The sequence below is a fragment of the Oryzias latipes genome, chromosome 13 (genome assembly GCF_002234675.1).
Source record: "Oryzias latipes chromosome 13, ASM223467v1".
Taxonomy (NCBI): Eukaryota; Metazoa; Chordata; class Actinopteri; order Beloniformes; family Adrianichthyidae; genus Oryzias; species Oryzias latipes.
The window spans coordinates 32,368,330-32,394,046 of NC_019871.2; the positions used below are offsets into that span (position 1 = coordinate 32,368,330).

A 25,717-nucleotide genomic window follows, 5' to 3' on the forward strand; every position below is an offset into this window, starting at 1 on the left:
ACTACAATTTTATGGAGTTATATTTAGGCCACCATGTTGCACACATACGACTGAGTTTTAGGGCCAGTTTACAAAAAATAAAACATTTTAAATTACAACTTTAAAGTCGGACATTTACGAGATTTTAAGTTGTAAATTTACGAGAACAAAAATCATAAATTTACCAGTTTTTTCTCGTAAATTTACGAGATTTTGAGTCGTAAATTTACGAGAAAAAAAGTCATAGATTAACGAGGAAAAAACACCAAAGTATTTATCTGAGCCTAGCTTGAAGATGAAATATGTGGAGCCTTTGTGAAGCTTTATTTGGATAGATTTAAAAAACAAAGAGATTCTGAGTCTTTTGGCGACTCAAAATCAGATTATTGTCAGTGGAGCCGTCTTTCCGGGGTTCAGTGTCGGTAAAGCGGCGTTTCATATGTAAAATAAGGAGCTCAGAGACACGTTTGGGTGTAGAGGATCGCTGCAGCCTTTATTCTCCTTTTCATTCACATAACCTGAAGTTCATCTGTCACCTTACGTCATGAACCTGTCATCAGATCACCAATGCGGAAGTAAACAGTGTTACATACACCCACTCCTCCAGATGAAGCGTCCCGTTTGATCATTAAAAAACAAAGATGAATGAAAATAGTCTGTTATATTTGCATTACAACGTTGAAAAAGGCAAAAACTGCTGCTCCTCCTCAGACTGAAGCGTCACACAAACATAGAGATCTTTTCTTTGGAGGAGGAAGAAAGGATTGAAGCAGACAGCTGCAGGGACACCGATGGCTTCATCAGGCTGCAGGGATCCTGCAAACCAACCATCAATAAATAAAACTTTAATAAATCATAAATCAAACAAATGAGCTTCCAAACATTTATCAATACGTTATCAATAAACATTCAGCTCACCTTTTCAGTTGAGTTTAGTCGGTCTGCTCTGCTGCTGCGCGGCGTTCACTAAGTGCTCTGTATGCTCACTTCCACTGTAACCTCGTAAATTTACGACTGAAAATCTCGTAATTTTACTTCTTTTTTTTTGGGTGGTCCTAAAATTCCGTCGTACACACAAAACTTTCTAAGTTGGAAACGAAAATATTAAATATTTGCTCTCAGATCATTTTTATTATTCTTGACTCCAAAACTTTTTTTTATTTTTTTATTTTCTGCTTTGAAAAAATATGTGACAGTCATTCATATACACAGCAAACCTTAACAATAGTAGTTGACTTTAAGAAACAGATTTGTCCTATTTTTGTAAGAAATTGTGAAAAATGACACTTGAAACTAGAGATGGGTGATAATCAGTATCAATATTGGTATCAGCTGAGATTTGCATACTTTGAGTTTATTGGTATCGGTCCGATATTAAAAAATCTACCGATGTTCTTCTGACTGTCTTCAAAAACACTTTATTTTTTAAGTGAAGTGTTCCTAATATATTGGGAAGTTTATGTTTACAGTCATAGTCGGTAATTGACAGTTTTGCGGTAACTTTTAGTTTTGATAGGGACACATGTTGTTCCTAATAGATCTCTGGCAATGGGGAGCTTATTGATTACAGTTATGTCCAATATTTATGAAATGGTCTGAATGCCTACAGATATATCTGTATGAAAGTTTGAATGTGATACTTGTTCAAATGACATCCTTTGCTGTATGTTAAAAAGGTCAAGTACAATGTGATTGTCCAGTAAAAGAAAAGTTGTGCATTTCTATTAAAGAAAAAAAAAGGAAATCTTAACTTTGTGTTACTGTAGACACTTGTATCGGCTATCAGCCACAGTTGCAGGGGAAATATTGATTATCAGTATCGGCCTACTTGAAACAGTTTTTGACCTGAAGCTGACTGTACATGTTGTGTGTAGGTGGGGAGGTGACCAAGCCGCGGTTCACTCAGTACTTCCGGGGAAGCCTGTCTGGACTGACCGTCCGACCTGGGAAGATTGAGAGTCAGAAAGTGATTTCATGTCTACAAGCCTGCAAGGAAGGACTGGACATTAACTCCCTGGAGAGCCTGGATAAGAGTATAAAGGTTTGCACACAAACACACAAGCACACACAGGAAAATGAGTCACTGAAAGTGATGCCAGAAGGTTTTTTTAAACACATCAACTCAGGGACAACAGTGCCAAATCAGTTTGTTCTGATTAGGATTTGAAATGGCTGATTCTAATTGAAATATGTACAAGACACTATAATCACTCAACCTTCCTGCAGGCGCTTCAAAACCAACTGTAGCCGTCTGCTCCAGTAAAGCAGCTCTTATTTGAAATCTGGTATGATCTGTTAGATTTTAGCTTGAATCATAAAAGAGACAGCTTAACATTTTAATGCAGGGGTCACACTGGTGAAGTTTCATGATTTGATTCCATAAAGGATGAGATCAAGTTATGCTGTGTGGTTGTTTTTGAGCAGATGGGAACTAAAAAATCCCCCCCAAGAAAAATAAAAAAAACTATTTTCTTTATGACAAATCATAGAAAGCTATTTACTTTGTACTCGTATGTACCCGTATGTAGTTTCAAGCTTATAATTATTGTATTTTCTAAGTCACTGTGGTGAAAATGCTGTTTTAATCATGTTCTTGTGACATTTTTCTGACGTTGGACGACATGTATGAAGAACGTTAAGCTCAACATAGCTTTTCTTTGTATTTACTTTATCAAGTCATTGTAAATCAGCTTTCATTTTATACCCAAAAAAGTACGGGAAGGGGAGATGGGGGCGGGGCTGCTTGAATTTCTGAAGAACTCCTGCTGCTCTGCAGAAACTACGTCAAGAAACAAGAAAAATAACAAGAAACAAATCACACAGATTTATCAAACTCATTACAGAAAGGATGAAATACTTTGATTAAAAAAACAAAACCAAGACAGACTTAGGTCACCTTTGCTACAGTAAATGTAATTATTATTAACTAAGTTCAGGTAGACCTTAATGTATTGCTTGAAAAGGAGTGACAAGAAGTGAATTTATATAAGTCAACCCCTGCGGAGTTATTTCATTTTATAGTTTACATGGTTCAAAACATCAACACTCAGAATACATTTTGATATTATTCCAGTAATCATCCCTAGATCAAGGTTTCAAGTAACAAAATAGAGTGCTTATTGATTTTCTTCAAAAAGAATTCTTACATCATCATAAGATGATTGGAGCGGGACTTTAAATAGATACCCTGCAAGCAAATATTACAATGTTCAGGCTGGTAAGAACTGTTGTTCCTTTCTTTGTTGCTCGCTACAAAATGCTAAACCATGTTAAATCCTGACAGACAGACACTTGTGTCATTCATCTTTCCTCGACACATCCCTTTTATTAAACCGTTTCTGCAATCCCAAACCTTCTGCTGCTTTTCTATAGAACACATTCTGACTCTACAAAACAGATAATCTCCTTTGGGGAGCACATGCACAAACATCTAGGTCAGTTGACAGGAAAAAGCTATTTCTTTTGAATCACAATTGCAAACTCACCCATGGAAGTCCTCTGCCATCCTCCCCCTCCCACCCCATTTTACTGGCGGCCTAATCCATCTCCCAGTGCTGGAGAAGACAGAGGCCAGACAAGATGAATGGGGTTTGTAGATCCAAATCCTCCACCCCCCCCCCCCCCTTAGCCACCCAGCATCAGCCTGCTTTAACACTCTTTCCAGCCCTCCTTTCTTTACTGTGGCTTTTCACTCCAACAGCTTTTCTCAGTGCTCTTGTGCTGTGATGCAGTAAAAAGATGTGTGCCAGTCTTTTCAGATGACAAGGTGGGATGAGCTGAGGGATATGGGAGAGAAGAGAAGGACAGCCTCTCCAGGGCCGGAGCAGTTTATCTTTAGAGGGCCCTTAGATTTTCTTCTTAGCCAAACACTCGTCAGGTTCCAGTGAGTCATCGTGAGGCTTAAGGAAAGCATTTAGCTGAACAGGTAAAGGGCTGGCACTTCACAATCAGTGAAGAATAGCAGGCAAGGAGGCTGAAGAGGAGGCAGACACAAGGTGTTGGGATGAAGAGCAGCAGATAAGAAGAGGCGGTGAAAGATGTGAAGATGATAGGGCTGAGGAGTATGCAGAACTAGACAAGATGCTGAAGTGGTGTCACCCTCAGGTACCGGGCATTCAGGTGTGTCCCAGCAAGAGGGAAGGATTCAGCTAAGTGTTTCCAGGAAATGATGCATCTGCAGAGAAGGACAGATCAGTCAGAGCATTCAAGACGGTTAGGAGCCATCCTGGAAATGGATGTCCAAACAAATGTAGCTTGAGGTCAAACTGTGCTATCAGCAGAGCACAAAAAACAAAATCAAAAACAAACTGGATCTCAGACCTACAGGCCCAAATTAGAAATCAGAAAATTCCGCCATGTTTAAATGGTAAATGGCGTATACTTATATAGCGCCTTTCTTCCTACAAGGACAAAGCGCTTTACAGTCACAGACCCATTCACCCAGTCACACACACATTCACTCACACATTCACACACTGGTGGTCGCTCCGCTGCCAAACACAGGCGCCTGCCTACCACCAGAGGCAAGGTGGGGTTCAGTGTCTTGCCCAAGGACACTTTGACTCATGGGCGTGCAAGGCGGGAATCGAACCTGCAACCTTACGATCATGGGACGACCGCCCTACCGCTGCACCACGGCCGCCCCACGAGTACATGGCGGAATATTTAATGTAATGGCAGGTTCTGCTGCATGCTTCAGTCAAACAGAAGACACTTAAGAAAATAGCCTTTGTTAAATTGAGTTGAACAGGCCTCTGCTTCAGAGATGTTTTCACTCCATGTGCACACTTGGTGACGCCCCAAATGAAAAGGACACCCTAGTCCTCAGTCAAAACATGTTGATTTAGAAATAGAGAAAATGTGTGAAAGAAGACTAAAGACAGGCCTTCATTAGAAACTTATCAGATCGACTGTCGAGTATGTTGGTGAAGATACAAGTATTTTAGGTGTTCTCTGTGTTTTGTGCAGGCACAGAACCTTTAACGCTTTGTACTTGTTACCACAGAAGGATAGCTGGAGGCGGTTATGAGGTTACCCATCGGAGTCGGTTAAAAGTGGGTCTTGGAGGATGAACAAATGGCTGTAAAAGCATAAATCATGATTTAGAACAGCCAAAGTGAAAAACGGTTACAGAACACTGAGAAATCTCTGGATAGAAGAATGTTGCTGCTGCTTTGGCGGCGATCTTGGTGTGGGGATGACTGGACACTCGCCCTCTTTTTTTTTACATTTCCTCATCCACCTCAGAAGAACAGAAACAATCACTCCAGCACAGGTGCCATCTCATCTTTGCACAAATAGTTTGCATGACTGAATGAAATTCAGGTTTGTTGTTCGTGTGATTGGTTTGTATGCATAAGTATACATGTTGACATGTTTATATGTGAACATTTTTGGAGCCAACAGGTCTGGTTATAACATTTGAGTGTGATGTGTATGATCATATCAGCTTGGAAAAAATGTCAGCCCAAAGTTCAAGTAACTTTGAAAGAATTCGGTCTCTCTGGTCTCCCATAGCTAACTCCGTGACTTAGGGGGTGGGGGGGGCATGGTCGTCGCTGCTCCTTGCCCTTCTGCCGTGGGCCGGGGTGGGGGTCGGGGCCTCCGGTGCCTGGCCGGGGGTGGTGGGGGCTCCGTTGGTCGGGGGGTCGGGTCCGGCGCCTGGGTGGGGCGGCCTGGGGCGCTGCGTGGTCCTCTGGGCTTGGGTGTGGGGGTGCGTGGTGGGGGGGGTGGGGTGGTGGTCTGGCTTGGCTTGGGGGGGTGGTCCCTTTGCCTGTGCTGGGGGGGGTTGGCGGGGGGCGCTGCTCGGGGGGGGGGGCCCAGCGGCGCTGGATGGGCTTCCCGTCTACACCTGGGGCTGGGATCGGCCCTTCCCTGGCTCTGGGGCGGGACGGGACAACCCTCTTGGGGCCCCCGGTCGCTCTGGGTGTCATCCGCTTCGGCTGCGGGGTCTGGAGGTGGGGTGGGGTGGGGGTCTTGTCGGCCCTGTCCTGTGGGGGGGCATTCTGGGGGAGGGGGGGGGGCACTATTGGTACGGGGCAGGGGGGGTTGACGGGTCGGGGTCTCCGCTGAGGCCATCGGCGGTTTCCCCGGCCGGTTGGCTGCCTCGGTCCCGTCGAGGCCTGACTAGAGCTCTTCTAGGGCCGGCGTTTGGGGGTGGGGGCCTGGGCTTGCTCCGGGGGGGGCCGGCGCTTTCTGGCTCCCCTCTCTCTGTGTGGGGGTGGTGGTGCTGGGCCTGGGGTGTCTGCGCCTCCGGGGGTGGGGCCCCGGGGCTGGGTGGGCCTGGCCCCCTTGCTGGGGGGGGGGGGGGCGGGGGACGGCTGTTTGACCACCGGGGGACAGTCTATCATCTGTCCCCAACTTACCCCCTTCCTCATATAACCTCATAATAGGGTGAGGGGGTGGGGGGCTTAGCCTGCGATGAGCCTTGGGGGGGGGGTTTACTAGGCAGTGACCCCCCTCCTGTGGTTGCCGTATGGAGTGGGCCCCCCCTCTTTCGGTTTTATTTGCACCTTAGACATGTAGGGCCCTTGGTAGGGGGGGTGCTTGGACATCACTGCCAGCAAGCAGCGGATGTCCTCCTAGCACCCTACCCGCCAATTTTAACCGCACCTTAGACATTTAGGGCCCCTTGGTGGGGAGGGTGAGGGGACGTCACTGTGAGTAATCAGGAGACGTCCCCTTAGTGCCCTACCCGCCAATTTTAACCGCACCCCCCTTAGTACACACACCCCTCCCCCCTCAATATATACATCCCAACATAAACACACACACATGCACACACACACTCTCTCAAACACACATACACGCACACACATTTTGCAAGGAAGGTGGGACCTAGGACCATCTGTCCCCTGCCTCTTCCCTGGTGGGGGGTACGGGCCCCTTTGCAACGGCGGCTGTGTCCCCGGGGTGCTGGCTTCCTGGGCCCGGCGGTGCTCTCTCCGCGCGGTGGGGGGGTTCACATTACATCTGAGCCGGGGGTGTTCGTGTCCCTGGGGGGTGGGTTCTGGTCCTTGCTCCTGAGTGCTGGGCCCCGCCAAATTTCCAACTGTGGCCGAGCCTGGTCGGGCCATATTTACAACACCCCTTGTGGGCCCTCTTTTTTCCCCGGGGTTCCCCCCTCCTGGGCGGGGGCGGCGGGCCCCTGCCTCGCTCCTCCCTGGACCAACCGTTGGCCGGGCGGATGGCTGCCTGGAGTGCGGAGTGGGTCTCCCTTGGGGGGTCCTGGCCCGTACCTGGGGTTGGGGCGGGGGGATGCCCGGAACTCCTGGGTGGTGGTGGGGTGCTCGTCTGGGGCTGTGGGCGTCCTTCTCCGGTGGGGCCCTGCGTTGGGTTCTCCCGGCGCGGCGGGGGGGCTGCTCTCCTGGTTGGGCTGGGGCGGCGCCCTCTTTCCCTCCGTGCCTCCCTGCTCTCTGGCTCTGGGGGCCTTGCGGCGGCCCTGCTGGCCCTGGCCTGGGTGGCGGGCTTGGTCGCCCGGGCGGCGGTTGTTCCCTGCCGGTTCCCGTGTGGTGTTGGGGGGAATCCGGCTGCCGCTGCTGGTGCGGTGGGGGTCTTGGGGTGGGGATGGCTGGGCACTCTCCCTCCTTCTTTTCACGTTCCACCATCCATTTTAGAAGAACATAAACACTCACCTGAGCACAGGTGTCAGCTCAACAGACTGAATGACTGAAATATTTCACACTAGTTGGTTTTAAGGCATAAGTATGCGTGTGAACACTATCTGTTTTGTGTACATGTCGACAGGTGGACATTTTTGCAACTAACAAGTGTGTTTATAACATTTGAGTGTGTGTGTGGACAGGCTCCGCCCTTTTTTTTTTGTTTTTTTTTTACATTTGAACCTTACCATGGTGATTAACAACCAGTAAACTTGTTGCTTTATGCTGCTTCATGGTCTTATCCCCCTTCCCCTCCTATTATCACCCTCCTACCCCCCCCTCTCTCTAACGTCCCTCTCTCTTCTTCCCCTCTTTCCTTTTCCGTCCGGTCCAACACCAAAGATTTTCAAACATGATTGAAATTAATAAAGTTTGGCCTCAATTACATAAGGGGTTTATTCAGTCATACCTTTGGTTTGTCTGAAGATTAATAACCCCTATTGTTAAAGCAAAATATGTCCAACACAAGAGGCCCTCAGCTCTCATCTGCCTGCCCAGCTGTTGGACAGGACAAGTTAAAAAAAAAAAAAAAAAAAAAAAAAAAAATAACATTTGAGTGTGTGGACAGGCCCCGCCCCTTTTAGATTCATTATACATTTACATCTGACAGTAATGATTATAAACTTTCAGCAACTTGTTGCTTTATGATACACATCTCAAAATCCCTTCAACATCAGTAACAACAGCCAAAAAAAATCCAGCTATAAGGCGATCTGGATTTTAAGGCGTACTGTCGTCTCTTGAAAAAAATTACGTTTTTTTTATTGGTGTTCTTTATAGTGCGGAAAATATGGAAGCTTCAATATGTCCCTTCATGGTCATTGAATAAGAAATAATTTTTATATTTGCACAAAGAAAAGGGAGCTTTAAAACATTAAAGGACGTTTTTCACTGTTAAGTGTGCATTTCTGTTTGCTTAATTATCATGCTGCACGTCGATCAGTTCTTTTTTTCTGAACAGACCATCAAGGTCTATTTATAAAAACCTGAAATCTACCCCCCAGTGGGTGATCCATCACAGCAAGCATTAGGTCTGTTTGTTTTAATCAAAGTGACAAAGCCATTGCATGATAATGGAGCACAGCCATGATGTTCAGATTGATGGATTACCTGACTTCCCTGAGTCTCCGTGTAAGCAGATGTTCACTCGGAAAAGCATTGACAGTAAAAAGGCAGCTTATCGCTGAGGGACAAATGCTCGTCTGTTAAACTTTTGGAACGGAATACCTGAGATGATCAACCTCGTTTGTAAACTCATCTCTTGACAGATGTAAATGCTTTTGGAACACACACACACACACACACACACACAGAGAGAGAGAGAGAGAGAGAGAGAGAATATGACATATTTTCAGTTGTTTCACACTTTTTGTTCTGTATATAATTCCACATGTGTTAATTCATAATTTTGATGCCTTCAGTGTGAATCTACAATTTTCATAGTCATGAAAATAAAGAAAACTCTTTGAATAAGGTGTTTCCAAACTTTTGGTCTCTGCTGTATGTATCTATAATTTCTGTTTTTTTTCCCATGTTCTTGCTTTAAGAGGCTCATAGTTGGTTAGCAGCTGATCCTTCTTGGCTTTAGCACCAAATGCTTGACTGCCTGAAATCATGGACTGATTTCTCCGCATCAGCTTTAGATGTCAATACATGATTTGAATCGAATGACATAGCATTTTGATGAAATGCCAAAGTTAAACTAGCGCAGTTAGTTTGATCATCTCAAGAACTCCAACTAAGAGGTTTATAATTGTTTTTTTCCCTCAAAAATATATTTTTTTTCTTTAAGAGTTAATATCAATCTTGCAAAAGCAGTTGCTCATAAAACTGTGAGAATTAAAGGTTTAAACAGATGTTTTTTTCATTTCACGCATCACTACTCTCTTTGTATTGCATCTTTATTCATGTGTCTCTCTGTGAATCAATTTTGTCTCTTCATTTCCCTCCTGTATGAAGCAGTGCTGGAGAAGAAAAAGCTGCATTCATTTGAGTTTGAACGGCTCCTCGTTGTCCCGATAAACTGATGTAATGTGTTTCCTACAGAGTCACAGTGAATCAGAACTGCTGGAGTCAAGCCTCTGTCAGTAAAGCCATACGTTTGTTCTCACAGTAACAATAAAAACAATCAGATTTGTGTGGCAGTCCAAATGTGCAAACACACAGTAACACTTCAAATGAAGCTAAAGGTGCAAATAAAGAAAGACAAGATTGTTATTAGAAGTCTATGCAGATGAAATGAGTAAACATCTGAATTCTGACTCTGAAAATGTACCTTTTGTAAATTTAACTCTTTTAAACAAAGTGAGTTTAAGTTTGTCTGGTGACATTTTAAACATACACTGCCTAAAAGTTATCTTTTGATCTATTTTAAAAGCATTCCTGGTGGCCTTTTCATATGATGATATGATGATGAAGACATTTTGAGTTATAAATAAAAAACCTGTGTCATTTTCTAGGACATGCAGAAGATTCTCTAGTGTTGTGAGTAATTGTGTTGTGTTTAGTGTTGTAATGAGTGTGTTATTTTGTGTTGTGAAATCTGAAGTATTGTGACCCTTCTGGGCCACCGTACAGAGCTTTTTGAACAATGTTTTAATACAGAAATACTCAGAAATGCAATTTTAAGCTTAATCTTTTTTTAGGTGTCATCAATCATCAGAAAAATAAAGTATAAAGAACATTTTAAAAACACAAAAAACAAAATTGGTCTTTAAATTGAACCTGCAGTACTCCAAAAACAGTTTTTAAGTCATTAGATGTTTTATGAAAAGCCTAAAAGGGGGGTTTGTAAAAAAAACAAATAGCAGAAACTCTCCATACACAATTTCAATCCCTTATTTTCTAAGCCTTCGGGCCATTGTTAAAATGGACTGAACTGCTTTTGTACACTTGTTGGTGTTTCTTTTTGCAGACTTGCTTTGCTCCAGTCAAGGGCAGCTTTTCTTTTTTCTTTTCTTTTCTTCATTTTCCAGATGGATCACTAAAACTACACCCAACAAGTTTTCCTTTCTAATCGTTGTCTCTGCTTTCTGTCATCATTCACCTGAACCCATTTATGCCTAGTTCTTTTTGAGTCAGCGCTTGTAAAAATGTGAATGTTAATGTCATTGTTGTTGATATAATTGTCAAAAAAAACAATCCAAGCGTGTTTCTTGTTAGTAGATTCTACCTTCCAGCACGTATCAGATAAAGACCAGAAATTTAGATGTTGTGATACTGAAAGAGTCTGGAATTACATCTAAGCCCTTTAAAGGTATTTAGGGATTATCTTTACTTAAAAAATGTCTAAATATGTTAAATAATGAGGAGAGATTAGTCATGTCAAGTTTAATCTCCAGCCGGAAGAAAGCTTTCAGTTTATTGAACGCACGGCTTTGCCAACATCAGTTGTTCCCAAAGCCATCTGTATAATCAGCTGTTGTTTTTACTAAATTCACACTCATACATGACCCTCAATGATAGGTCGTCCCTCCTTGCTCCCACCTCCTTTTGCTAAAGGTCGGCAAACGTGTTTACTACTTCCTACAGTTCTGATTGATCTGGGGAACAAAGTGGAACAATTAGCAACTAAACAGTCATGTCTATCTCCAAAGAAATGGCAGATAAAAAAGAAATAAAAAGTAATGCAACTGCACTGTTTTGCACATTCAAGGCTGTTTATTTCATTTCAAATGTTGATTCATCTTGTGAAAAAAAATGCACAATCTCAATGAATGTTGGTATGAATGATTTATTCTGCAACAAAAATGTCTGTTTTGGGTTTTTTCCCCTCTAGTTCCACTTTAATCCAGCTCAGTCCATCCTGGTAATGGAGGCAGACGACTTGCAAAACATGAACACTGCTGTGAGGAAGGTTGCCTACATCAACTCCCGCCAGTTTCCCACGCCAGGCATTCGACGCCTGAAAGTCTCCACCGCTGTTCAGTAAGTGCACCACCTTTTCCTTATTCCAGGTTGTTTTCTCCTCCTTCTCTGTGTGCGTTTCCTTTGGCCGCATCTTCTCTGGTTCCTTAAGTAGCGTCTGCAAGATATCAGGGCTGTTATCTCACCTCTGCGCTTATGTTAAGTGTCACAACAACACGACCTGACGGGATGTAATAAATCCCTCTGTGAACACTGATTTACAGCCCTCTTTCTCTCAGGGTTTCGTGTATCTCTTTTTCTCTGCTGTCACTTCCCCTTTCCTTAATGCACCGCATTGGGTTCCTTGTCATCTCTGGGGGCCAGCCTTTACATTTTCATGTCTTGTATTAATAATTCTGGAAGGGTTTTGCGAAAGGCGTCGGGGTTGCCTAAACAAGAGTGTGCGATTATGCATGTGAGCAGAACGCGGAGAGAGAAGCTGGCTGCTAGCTCAGCCTCCCTTGGCGGGTTGTCATTAAAATTCATGATTGTTTGAAATATATGGAGACCCCTGCAGCACCGCTATGGCTCCTCTTTCTCCTGACGGTGTAAACGCACGACCGCACGCTCAAGGACTTCAACTAGCGCCACGGAAATGTGTGTGTTTGACGTGTGTGTTTGACGTGTGTGCGGCGCAGCCTGCTGGTAATGAAGCACAGTCGTCGAAGCTAGAGGCGTACAGATTATCAAGGAATACATTATGCTAATGAAAGCTAAGCTTGCATCATTGCTAAGTGTTGTGTAAATTAAGTTTTTCTGGCAGACTGCTGACTGGAATGCTGGCTGCCACAGCTGCACGCCTGACTGCGTGGAAGATGTAGAAACAGTTTAATGCACTCCTTGCGGACGTGTTAGGCTAATGTGCGAAGGGTTTTCCACTTAAACACCTGACTGGAGATTCAATAGTACTGTGAGCTTTCAGTGCGACTCCAGGAAACTTCCCTTTAACTTCATGAGTTACCAAGAGCCTTAGAGTTGGCCTCCTTCCAGAACTTGTCAGCAAATGTTGGAAAAGCTGCTGCCGGTGGTGGACAGCATCACTCTGCTCTATAAACTAAGGAGCTGAACGCTTTGTGGCAATTAAAACTGTTTTTTTGCTGATGCCCAACACAAATTGCAAAGAAGCTAATGAAGGTTCATGCAGGTTTTTTTGTCATGTAGAGTTTGATAAACCATACAATTTGAGAGTAGTTATTTCAATCTTGTAATACTGTGGTCTCTCGCTGTGTCGCGGTTCACCTTTCGCAGTCTTGCTGATCATGTTCTGTGTTCTGATTGGCTGGTGACTTTATCATGCCGTGTTTTCTGCACGTGTAGCTTGACAGGGTGGTCGAGTGTTCATCACGATCAGATGTTTGTTTTCATTCTATAGTCCTGGACTTGTTTTCTGTGAAGGTTTGAACTTTGAGAGTTTAAAGAGAGAAAAGTGTGAAAATGTTCATGTCTGTCTGAGGAAAGTGTGGAAAACGCGGATGAGGCATAAAAACAAGCACAAAACAACTTGAAAAAGGGAAAGATCATAGATAAAGTCCTGCTTCCTTTGCAGAAATCTGAGGACCAATAGCGCGTTATGCCAGTCATGCTCCCCCCACTGGGCTCTGCAGGTATCACTGATCGAACACAAGTGGCAAATGCAACAAAACAAGTCAAAATGAAAACAAATGATGATGAAATTATTAAGGGAGCAACTCCAACATTTAGACTCTACACTTTACTGTGTTTCAAACTGAACCGTCTTTGCTGGTTTAAAGCTTATAAGGACATGAAAGTTGCCCCCAAAATTTCCTGTAACTCGGTCCAATCAAGCAAAGAGGAAACACCTGCATGAGCGAAGCCTGCAGGAGAGGCACAGGTGTTACTAATGATCTACCAAACAGTTCTGCACGCCGCACTTCACGGATCTCATCGAGCTTCAGCCCATGGGATTCAGGACAAGAACCGAAAAACAGAACTGAAAAGATTAGCAGAAGAACTATTTACATCATTAAAAGTTGGTTCTGTTTATCTCAGAGTCGCTGAGAAAAAAAAGTTCAAAAAAAAATGATGAAGAGCTTCTTTAAAACCATCAAAGTTTACATGGTTTACGAAAAGCTGTAATGCATCTCTGTGGGAGCACAAGAATATGTAAAGAAAAAAAAAGATAATTCCCGAGAATTGGACTTCAACAAACGCCTCCTAATGTGCCATTTTTGCTAGATATATTTCTGTTTGCATAAAAATGTCCATAAACAAAAGATTTCTAGGAAATGTACATATATAGGTATTTACAAAGCTACTGTTTTTCATTTGGCCATTACGTCTCCACACAAAAACATTGCACTGGTCTTGAATTTAAATTGATTAGAAATGTCAAAAAATAAAAAATAAAGTACAAAAGACTTAAATTTAGGGAAATATAAGGTGGCATGTTGTTCATTTTTAGCATTCATGCATAAAAGTACTTCCTTTCAGTGAGTTTTTATGCAGTACATGCATAAAAAGGAAATGTTAACTTCTGGAAAAATTGAACCTTTTTTCAATCCTTTACATAGACATAATGCAGACAATTTAGAGTCAAACATGTTGACATTTTCCTGCTTGACAGCAAAGCAAATGTAAGACTGTGACCATGCTCAGTACAGCCACAACATGCTGCACTGGCCACTGCACCACAGCCAGGAGGCAGAAGTGATCGGTTAGTGCCCTCATTCATTTTGAGCAGCTTCCAACAACTATAGTATTATATTTACATACTCCAAGCACACATGGCTCTAAATGTTGCCGAGGGCCGTATAGGACACTTCGTGAACCATTCTAGTCTGGACTCAACTCTATCATGAACCTGATGCTTCTGCCGACGTGCACACCAGTGACGTGCGGTGAGGTTGATGGCTGGTGAGGCACCGACTCCTCTGGAGTCAGATTTACAATGATTAAAAACTGAATATTTCACCGTTCATCCAACAGCAGGAAACAGCATTAAAGATACACACAAGAACATGTTTGTCCCACAGAGAATATTTCGTTTATAGACATGGATAGAACACCCTTCTTGTCTATAAATTATTCATATATACTGTAAACAAATGGGAACAATGGAATAGATTGACTGACAGAGGCGTGGCTGTCAGTTGGCACCTACGGCCCCTCTGACCATAACCAGGACATTCATACACATTCACACCCCAGTGGAGCCGCACTGGAGGCGGGATGGTGAAGTGTCTTGCCCACGGATACAACGACAGCTGGCTGGGGGGAACAGGGATCGAACTGCCGACCCATTTGACGCCCTGCTCTACCACCTGAGCCACTGCCGCCCAAAGTAAAGTACACAGATAACTTCAAATTCTAGTGCTTTAACCAGTTATCAAATGTTGTCTGTGAAAAAGATTGTAAAAATAATTCTTTTAGGCCTAAAATTTAGTTTTTGAAAAAGTCTTCCTTATTTTCTTTTAGTGTAATGAGTTTCTCCCTCTCAATGGAGACAGACGTCCTCAGTCTGTTGTGTTTCCACGCACCAGTATAGCTACAAAGCAGCTGTCAGCTCACGTCTGCCCCCTGCTGGCGAGGCTCTCCTCAATGGCAGCCTTTTCTGTGCCCTCACAGTCAGCGCTCTGACGGCACGTCACTATGGAAGCGATTCTGTAGGAATTACATCATCCTTTATTTTGTTCTGGACACCACTGGAAACACAAATTCATTTGATGGTTTCTCAGATCATAGCAGCATTTCTTTTTTTCTTTTTTTTTTTTTTTTTAATTACTTGTCCTGTCCAACAGCTGGGCAGACAGATGAGAGCTGAGGGCCTCTTGTGTTGGACATATTTTACTTTAACAAGAGGGGTTATTAATCTTCAGACAAACCAAAGGTATGTCTGAATAAACCCCTTTTGTAATTGAGGCCAAACTTTATTAATTTCAATCATGTCTGAAAATCTTTGGTGTTGTACTGGACGGAAAAGGAAAGAGGGGAAGAAGAGAGAGGGACGTTAGAGAGAGGGGGGGTAGGGGTGATAATAGGAGGGGAAGGGGGATAAGACCATGAAGCAGCATAAAGCAACAAGTTTACTGGTTGTTAATCATTATGGTAAGGTTCAAATGTAGAAAAAAAAAGAAAAAAAAGGGGCGGAGCCTGTCCACACACACACTCAAATGTTATAAACACACCTGCTAGCTTCAAAAATGTCCACCTGTCGACATGTACACAAAACAGATAGTGTTCACACGCATACTTATGCCTTAAAACCAACTAGTGTGAAATATTTCAGTCATTCAATCATGCAAACTGTTAGTGCAAAGGTGAGCTAACACCTGTGCTCAGGTGAGTGTTTATGTTCTTCTAAAATGGATGGTGGAACGTGAAAAGAAGGAGGGAGAGTGCCCAGCCAACCCCACCCCAAGACCCCCACCGCAGCAGCAGCGGCAGCCGGAATCCCCCCAACGCCACACGGGAACCGGTAGGGAACAACCGCCGCCCGGGCAACCAAGCCCGCCACCTAGGCCAGGGCCAGCAGGACCGCCGCAAGGCCCCCAGAGCCAGAGGCCAGGGACGCACGGAGGGAAAGAGAGCGCCGCCCCAGCCCAACCAGGAGAGCAGCCCCCCCGCCGCGCCGGGAGAACCCAACTCAGGGCCCCACCGGAGAAGGACGCCCACAGCCCCAAACGAGCACCCCACCACCACCCAGGAGTTCCGGGCATCCCCCCGCCCCAACCCCAGGTACGAGCCAGGACCCTCCAAGGGAGACCCGCTCCGCACTCCAGGCAGCCACCCGCCCGGCCCACGGTTGGTCCAGGGAGGAGCTAGGCAGGGGCCCGCCGCCCCCGCCCAGGAGGGGGGAACCCCGGGGAAAAAAGAGGGCCCACAAGGGGTGTTGTAAATATGGCCCGACCAGGCTCGGCCACAGTTGGAAATTTGGCGGGGCCCAGCACTCAGGAGCAAGGACCAGAACCCACCCCCCAGGGACCAGACACCCCCGGCTCAGATGTAATGTGAACCCCCCCCACCGCGCGGAGAGAGCACCGCCGGGCCCAGGAAGCCGGCACCCCGGGGACACGGCCGCCGCTGCAAAGGGGCCCGTACCCCCCACCAAGGAAGAGGCAGGGGACAGACGGACCCAGGTCCCACCTTCCTTGCAAAATGTGTGTGCGTGTATGTGTGTTTGAAAGGGTGTGTGTGTGCATGTGTGTGTGTTTATGTTGGGATGTATATATTGAGGGGGGAGGGGTGTGTGTACTAAGGGGGAGAAAGCAGCATTTCTGCTTTCGGCGATCGGGAGCTTCGCGCTCCGCTATGCAAAGGCAGCTGCCGGTCCGAAGAAAAAAAAGCTTGTTCACGGTGCGTCCGAAGGAGGACCGCAGAAGGCCGACATGCTGCTACGTAGTCCTGAGAAGCTGTGTACAATCATCATCATTTTAATTAAGTGACAGAATAAGCAGTGTGGAAGAAGAAAAAGAAAAAGCATTTTGGTGGATTGCTTTTTCATTTTAATTTTGAGTCAAAAAATGCAGCTTCATTTTGAAAATGAAAAAGCATTTCTGGTTTTGACTTTTATTTTTAATTATGCTACAGAATCGCTTCCATACGTCACTGATTAAACTGAGTCCTTCAGTCAGACATGAGGCGAAGCTCCGGAGCCTCGCCCGGAGTTTCCACTCCGTCTGTGATTGCGCAACATTCGAACTGAGTGATTTTAACCTCAGAAACTGTGGAAAACATGTCGAGTCAACTGAAAATGTATCTTTAACATGGATCAGTAGAAAATAATTGTCACTTAATGTTCTTTTTTCTATTTATCACAATGACAGGTGAGGCCGAGCCTCACTTGCCTCACTTGACAGCACATCTCTGGTGAACACAGCATACTAAGACTTTCCAGGACAGTTTCAGACATCAAAAGTCCAGAGTTTAAACGTTTAAACCAAATCATGCCCCACATATCCTAAAGAAGATTCCAGTGATTTGGTGCAGTTCACCCAAACAATATTCCCTCTGACTGCTGGTGGGGGCTCAGGACTCCTGGGCGGTGGCCGGCCTCTCATCTGGGCACCGGCGTAGGTCTCGAGCGATCAGGGCATTGGGTATAGGCCCGGAGCGTCTTGGGGCGGGACGGGTCCCTTTCCTGGTGGGGGCTTCCGGGGGGCTGCGGGGTCTTGACCTCCGGTTCTGTTTCTGTGGTGGCTCGTGGTTGCTCCCGGGTGGGGCTCTTGGATGGCTGGATCGGCCCCTGGCTCTGGGGTGGGGGGTGCCAGGCCCCCTGCCTTTGCTGGAGCATTCAGTGTGATGAAGGTACACTCTAAGAAGCACACATTCATTCAACCCACCTGCTTGTTCACTTTTGCACAAATATGGGCATGGGTAGTGTTTTTACCCTGTGGTAGTGTGGTGGTAGTGTGGTCGTGTTTACCCCCCTCTTCTAGATTATTGCTTATGCAGATCTAGTGTGTGTCTGTCTGTGTGCAGAATTCTAGTGAAATAAATCTTCCATCATTAATGTATGAAAACACTCAAAACCTGTAAATAGTTGTGTGCAGACTATTTGTTGGTGTGTGTCTGTGAGAACTAAGTCATGAAATTTACTTATGACACACTTGTGTTTTTATTCTGTATTATCGATACAGATAAGATCTTCTGCGTTGTGACTAAGTCTAATCATGAGTCTCACACAGGGATTGCCATCCAGGATGAGGGAGTTTATTGTGTGAAAACACAAATACAACAATACAATCAATTCTGGTCTCATTTCCACAAACACCTCCTCACTGTGACTTTTTCATCTTTGGCACATCGTCACTCACTAGATGGCAATTTTCTATTTTTTAATCACAAAACATTAATTTAAATAACAAAACAATACACCCAAAGCAAATACAAATAAGATAATATGAAGCAAATGGCAGTCAATTATTTCTGATCAAAGTAAAAGTCTCCTACCAGAACCTTCTCATATAAACAAAATACAAATGACAAAAGTGATTTGGTGAAATTACAAAGCATAAAGACTAAAGAAAAAACAATCCAGGTCTTTACATTTTCACCCAAACGCTGATGAATAAAACATTTTCCAGAATCTGAAGATACTTTTGGATTTTTTTCTGTGAGGTCAGATGGCTTTCATTGTAATTATTGTATGTTTTTATGCACCATTTTGAAAAGGCTCTGCAAAAAGAAGGAAGCAAATAAAGAAGACGTATCCGATGGTGTTCATGCTTTTCATTCTAGTTTAGTCCAATTCAGCACATACTGTTGGTGAGTTAATATAAGCAAACAGCAAAAAGATATCTTTTCCAAAAGATGAACAGTGGCGGTCGGTCTGCCTCGACTGTTTGGGCAAAAGAGAAAAGGAAAGCGATGAAACAAACACAGGAACAAAAAAAAAGGATCTTCTCTATGATCTGCTTTCTTCTTCATCGTTTCCTGTCGTGTTCCTCTTCCTCTGACATCCACTGATCTGAATCAGTGTTGGAGCTGCACTTTAGCAGGAACACGCTCACATTCGTTATCGCGTCCAGTCACGCTCACATCCTCCTCTGTGCTGCAGGAAGCTCACGCCGCACTTTGACGCCTTGTTGCAGCAGATCGTCTTTGAGCAGCAGCCGCAGGGGTTTATCAAGCCGTAGCAGCCGTCCCGACGGAAAGTTTCACCAACAGCCTGTTGCTGCTGAACCACAGCTTAACCCTAAAGATGTGGTGCATTTTCATAACTCCTCTTTGTCTCATTGTGTAATGTGTTTCTGTCTGCCAGCCGGCAACCTGTGAACAGGTTACCAGTCAAAGAAATGCTGCTGCTGCTGCTGCTGCTGCTGCTGCTGCTGCTGCTGCTGCTGCTGCTGCTGCTGCTGCTGCTGCTGCTGCTGCTGCTGCTTCTTTAAGGAACATTTTAATTGTGAAGGAAAAGCAATTTTGAATACAATGAGAGTAGAATTTGATGTTTAGTAAGTAATTTATGCATTATTGTTGTAGATATGTATTCTTTTAATACTGTATTATATTTAACCCTATACAACAACCCCTTTCATATGTCATGCGTTAGACCCCTTTCTCAGTAGCATTTTAAAAACTTTCCTTAAGAACCCGCTGAACATAACTTCATCCATGTCTTCTGTAGTGCATCATCATTCCTCTAGAGGCAGTAAAATGGCTTTTACGTATTGTTATTCATTTTTAATGACTAACAATGACTACAAAATGTGTTGATAATCAATTATAATCCAGCTACAGCATGTTCTAAATGTGTGAATCAACTCTGAGAAAGTGAGCAAATAAGGTGTTTTTTCCTGAACACTCATGTCAATATTTTTGTATCTCAAACTAACGTTGTTGTGAACAAAACTCATATCTCTCCATTTAACGGTTTTTGAGATGATGATGAACTTTTACAGTTACACTGAGAAGGTGGCACGTGTTTCTGCAGCGATGAGAAAGCAGAACGTGTTGGAAAAAGATCTCCAAACTGCTGCCAGCGGTATCAGTCTTCACAAACAAACAAAGGTGTTAATTAATTTCTCAAAATGCAATTAATTTTGCTTTGAATGGATGCCTAATAACATCCATTACTGTGGGCCTGGAAGAAAATCATCTTTAGAGAAGTGCCTTTGTGTTCCCCTGTCATATTTCTTTGTAATTAAGTTGGACTGGCCCCAGGTTAGTTTGTCACAGGAAGCTCAACTCCACACATCACTGAGTTTGTATCTCCCACTGCTCCAAACAACGGCTTAGTGTTGCTAACGGCCTCACAAGTAGAAGAGAAAGGAACGATTGTGCCCTGAAACAAGTTTGTTCAAAGCCGGCTTAAGATAACTGTATCATCTGAAGATACAAACCTTTGTTCTGAAAAGACCCACTCAGGTGAAAATGCTGTTGTTGGTGTTTCTAACATGGTCTTGTGGCATTTTTCTGATGATGGGGGGCAATTTAAAAAAAAGTTAGGCTTAAAATAGCATTTGAGAGTGTGTCTTTATTCAAATTGTTGTGAATCAGGAACAGACGAAAAACAGAGGTTTTAAAAAGATTGTGTTTGTTTGTTGTTTCTTTTAACTTGTCCTGTCCAACAGCAAACAGATGAGAGCTGAAGGCCTCTTGTGTTGGACTGATTTTACTGTTACAACATGGGTTATGGATCTGCAGACACATATTTGTATAAACCTCTTTTGTGTTTGAGGCTAAACTTTTATTCGTAATATTGATGTTTGTATACATTTCTTGTTGGACCTGATGGGAAAAAAGAAAAGAGAAGAAGAGAGAAGGATTGTAAAGATAGGGGGTAAGGGTACAAAAGAAGGGGAGACAAAAATAAAAGAGGGTTGAAGAAGTTTGAGGATGATTATCCCTTGTGCTATTCTAGGCACTTTAACATTGGGAGTTGGGTCATCTAGACCCACTAGACAGTGCTCTGAATGAAACACATGAAATCTTTCCACCTTTATCCACCTTTGTCATGGTAGGAAGAACACGTCAATGTAAGAGGGGGGGGGGTAATCTAAGATAGCACAAGGGCTACACAGGTAAATATTTCAAACTGCTTTCATAATACAGTAAAACCGGTGGGGGATAGAAGAGCTTCAAAGAAGAAGTTACAGGTCTGTGAGGGACAGAATTCTTATCTTTCTAAAGCACCTAAAGAATTTCATTTCACAAATACTTTATTTTCAAATAGCTTTTTCCATCCTTCCTCTCACAGTTGAAGTGTACCCATGATGAACATTACAGATGTCTCTCAGCTATTTAAGTGGGACAACTGGCAAATACTTTTTGCTGCAGTGTACATCCACAGCCATACGACTGACAAGTTTAAATGACAGAAACCGAAAACATTATCTGCTCCTCACGATGAATGGGAAATCACTACTTTCCCTCTAAAAACACCACCTGTCTCTGCTCTATTTGTAACTGCTGGGCTTTTTGTCTGGACTTGTGAAAATGTTTGTGGGCAGAAATGACATGAGAACCTTTTTCCTTCACCACATGTTTACCGCTTTTGATTGTGAAGTAAAACTGACATTAGAATAAACCTCAAATGAAGAGGTGATTCAACAGTCTTGATTTAACTCTTTATGTCCTGATGGAGACAGCACCTATATTTGGAAAGTGTATTGCGAAGAAAAAAACAGCAAGAAAAATAAATCAGATTGACACAAAGAAGAAATCAAGTTATTTCAGGAGCTTCTGGACCTCCGATAGACAGTCCTGAGAGCGTTCAGCAAGATTTGCAGCTCTGCAGCACCAAAGAACGGCAATCTAGGTATTATCAGAAGCTGCTGAAGTGGATGGAACATCAGGCAGAAGTTGTTAAAACGCATGTTTATATCAACAGAAGTGAATTGCAGCAGAGAGTCGTTCACAAACACATCTGCAAAAGCTCCAGAGGCAGTAAAGAAAGTGACGGGAGAGCAGTCTGTGAACAGAACCTCAGGAGTCACAACCATCCTTCCAAACACCTGCAGGTGGCACAGAGGTGGGAGAAGCCCTCACATACAGTGGAGGAAAGAAGTCTTTGATCCTTTGCTGATTTGGTTGGTTTCCCAGTTTTTCCCAGTCCCCCCGGTAGCCTGGGGGGTACATAAAAAGTGGGCCATTCTGCTCCACTGGTCATTACAAACTCAAATTTTGAGCACAAATTATAAAATTGTCAATTTAAATATTTACAAGTTTTTAGACAACACGCCTCCCAGAAGACCCAGCAAGGGCAGAGAACCCCAGCGCCCAAGAAAGCAAAGGTCCAACCCCAGCAGGAGTCTTCATCGGATGAAGAGCATCAATGCAGCATCAATGCTTCACTTGGACCCACAGGATCACCAGATTAACATGCGGTCATTGCCCCCGGCCCATCTCAACAGCCCTCGTCGATTGTCTGCACCTCTACTGTGTGATTTGTAACAGTCGGACAGTGGCAGTGGGGGTGGCTGGAGGGTGACAGTCACCCCATGCCCATTTTGGGGACCTTCCCATCAGTAAATTATTGTGCTGCTGCCTTCCTGCCCCCCGCCTGTCACTGGACTGCCACCGCACCTCCAAATTTGCCTGAGCGGCCACTGACCCATGTCTACAAGTTGCCCAGTTGCCGTAAAATTTTAACTTTTCCTTTTTCTTAGGTCAGACTGGTTCTTGCATTTGAAAATTTGCTAATTAGTTTTGCTTATGTTATTTAAAAGAGCTGTATTATTATTATTAATAATATATTTGTTAAAAAACAAAAAGACAAACAAACAAACTTTGTTCAGGCAACAAAGTTTTATTTTAATTATGACAGTCTTAACTAAAAATGACTAGAACTAAATATGTTAAATAAAAATAACTGATAGAAAAATATTTAATAATAAATAAATGTTAAATACTGTCACTTTTTTATTTTGAGCTAAGCAAGAGCAAAAAAAAAACCTAGTCATCACTGGAGTCACGTTAATTCAAAATATTTCTGAATCTGAAAGCAAAAGCAGCTTTCCAATCAAGTGGAAAAGATTTCCATAACATATAGACGTATAATTATGATTTCCTGCAGCTGCTCACTAAGCCTCAGCAGGGGAGAGAATCCTCTGTAGTCCCGCCCACTGACAGATGTTTGGCTGCTTGAAAAGCCTTTGTGAAATGTAAACTGAGAACAAATCTGCCATCTTTTTGTGACTTTTCCATCTCACATCCTCCCAAAAACCAATGCACTCCAGCCCCTCCCATCCCATCTTTTTTTTATTTTAATATGCCGTGTTCTCTACTTGATTGGTATTCAGTCCTTCGTCTGCCTGCATCAGCAAATCCATCAGGAGTTCAAGCTTATTGAGTTCAAATCCACGTGTGAATACAGCAGCTCAGTGTGTGCACAGGAAAGCATTTACTCTCAGCATGGCTTTGTGATGAACTCAGCCCTAAATCCTCTGGAGCTAACACATGTTCATGGCTGCATGCTATCAGAAGCTACCAGGCGTTCAGACAGACAGACCTGCATGTATGAACACACAGCAGGTGCCGTGCTGCAGGTGTGCTGCCTTCACGCTAACATGACGGAGCATTCAAGCCCCTGAGTGGCGCCACAGCGGGCTCTGGATTGGAGTGAACACATTTTGATAAAAAGCTTCCAGTAAATGTTGGTTTTCCTTTGGGAAAGTCGGAGACTTTTCTTAAAAGACTTCTTTTGTTTGCGTTCTGGAGCTCATTCTGCAGCCGCCGCCGTACAGCTGAGCTATTTTGGACTGATCTCGTCTGAGCTTTGGTGCTGAGTTCAGTCAAGTTTGACCACGCTGGGCTACCAAAGGCTTTAAAGTCCCACTCTGATCATCTTTTCACCGGTTTTCAAAGGGTTCCCAGTGGTCTTTTGATTATGATTATGACGTTTTAGCCCAAATCAGTAAACCTGTGTCGTTTCCTAGGACATAGTTTCTGCAGAGCAGCAGGAGAAATTCAGAGAGGGAGTTGTGGGCGAGACCACATGGCACGGAGCAACCCCACCCCCATTCCTCTCCTTCTTGCTGAGAGTTCTCTGTTTACACGCTCTCCTGATACCTTATAGCCCTGAAAACCTCAACCTAATATTTATTTAATAAAGATTAAGAATAACTAGAAGGAGCTGCATTTCCAGAAGAAAATGCAGGGTTGAACGCTGTATTGCTGAATGAAACTTAAAAGGTAAAACTGGCAAGAAAGAAATTATCAAAGTTGAGCATAAATAAACAGCACAATAACAAAAAAGATATTGTTATGAAAAATGCCAGCGATGGGTTTCGAACCAGCGTATCGAATAAGGATTCCCTATGTATTTCAGTGGAGGCAATCCTGGAAATACTGGAATATCTTCAAAAGTTGAAGAATTTTAAAACCAAAAGTCATAACTGGAATAAGCTGAAAGAGCTGAACATTTGAATAGTTGAATGGTTAAAATAGGGGAGAAATTGTGGGAGTTAAGTGGCAAAACATGGAGGAAGAGACTAGAATGAAGAAAGAGAAACAGGAAAACAAAGATTGAAGGATTTATAGCATTCAACCAATAATAACTGCAAGCAATGTCAGATCTATCCAGCTGTACAGCTTAGATCCAGATTCCAGCTCAGACGAGGAAAACTATTTGTCTATTTGTTTGACAGTGGATGCATCTGAATGGGGCAGAGAAGGGAGCTTGTGCCCCCCCCCAGCTGATTTTCTACGTAAAAAATGTAATACTTTGAAACTGCATTATTTTCGTCTGCTCTGGTTCACAATAATTTGAATAAATAAATATCCAGAAATGTGACTTTTAGCTTAATGTTCCTTCTATATCGCCCATCCTCAGAAAAATGCCACAGAAACATGTTAAAAACACCAGAAACCAGGTTTTCATTAGGGTGGTCTTTGAGGTACTGCAGACACAAGGATGTCATGTTCAAAGTCTGGATTGGGTCATCAATGCGTAACTAAAGCCAATACTTGAACCACAGGGTGATCGGCTGCAGCCGACCCCTGAATGGTGCGGCTGAAAATCCAATACGTGCTGCTCCTCTGCGCCTCAGTAGAAGGAGAAAAAAACCTTGGTCGTATCCTGTCAACAGATACAAGTTTGAGTCCAATTGTTAAAAAGTCTCTTCCCTGCATGTCCAGGTGCTTTGGGGAAGACACCTGTATCACCATCCCAGACATGGATGCGGTGGTGATGGTGCTGCAGCCCAGCGAGCCCCGGATCACCATCTCTGGAGCGGAGAGACTCAGCCGGCCGGCCGCTGACTTCCGGGCTTCAGGAGGAATCTTTCTCTTCCAGGACCTCCACATCATCAGCACGGTTACCAGAGCCGACACCACCGCGCACCGCACAGGTACACGCCTTCAAACATCTCCACAGACGTAGTTCTTGTTTGTAAAGTTTGACTTCAGAAAGTTTGGGAGCAACAATGCAACTCCCCTCGAGGACAACTCTGTCTCTGTTCAATATTTCAGCAGGTGTTGTTCGTTTTTCGGATGAATTCCTGTCTGCATTTTCAAACATCACCTGTCTACAACCTTCAGAGAAACAAAACAAACATTTAGCAGCACCTCTAGAGGCAGAAGCCGCGCAGCAGTGAACACTTCTTCCATCTGGAACATCTGCACAAACTCTGAGATCAGGAAGCTGCTGTCATAAGTTCTATTTTGAAATATGATAATATGTTTGTGTAAATTCTATCAAAGCCCAACTGAGGGATGATTCTGCTGTTGTGAGGATCTGGGCGTGTCTGACAGCTCACAGCCAGACCGGTCGG

At 43.8% G+C, this 25,717-nt stretch overlaps 1 protein-coding gene across 1 annotated transcript in view; it reads left to right on the forward strand.

The window, feature by feature from the left end:
- Positions 1 to 25,717, forward strand: part of clstn2 (calsyntenin 2) — a 404,311-nt gene that overhangs the window by 359,781 nt on the left and 18,813 nt on the right. The window contains exons 10-12 of the mRNA XM_011483059.3: positions 1,854 to 2,020; positions 11,419 to 11,567; positions 25,083 to 25,294. Coding sequence (XP_011481361.1) covers positions 1,854 to 2,020; positions 11,419 to 11,567; positions 25,083 to 25,294 — 528 coding nt within the window. The remainder of the gene's footprint in view (positions 1 to 1,853; positions 2,021 to 11,418; positions 11,568 to 25,082; positions 25,295 to 25,717) is intronic.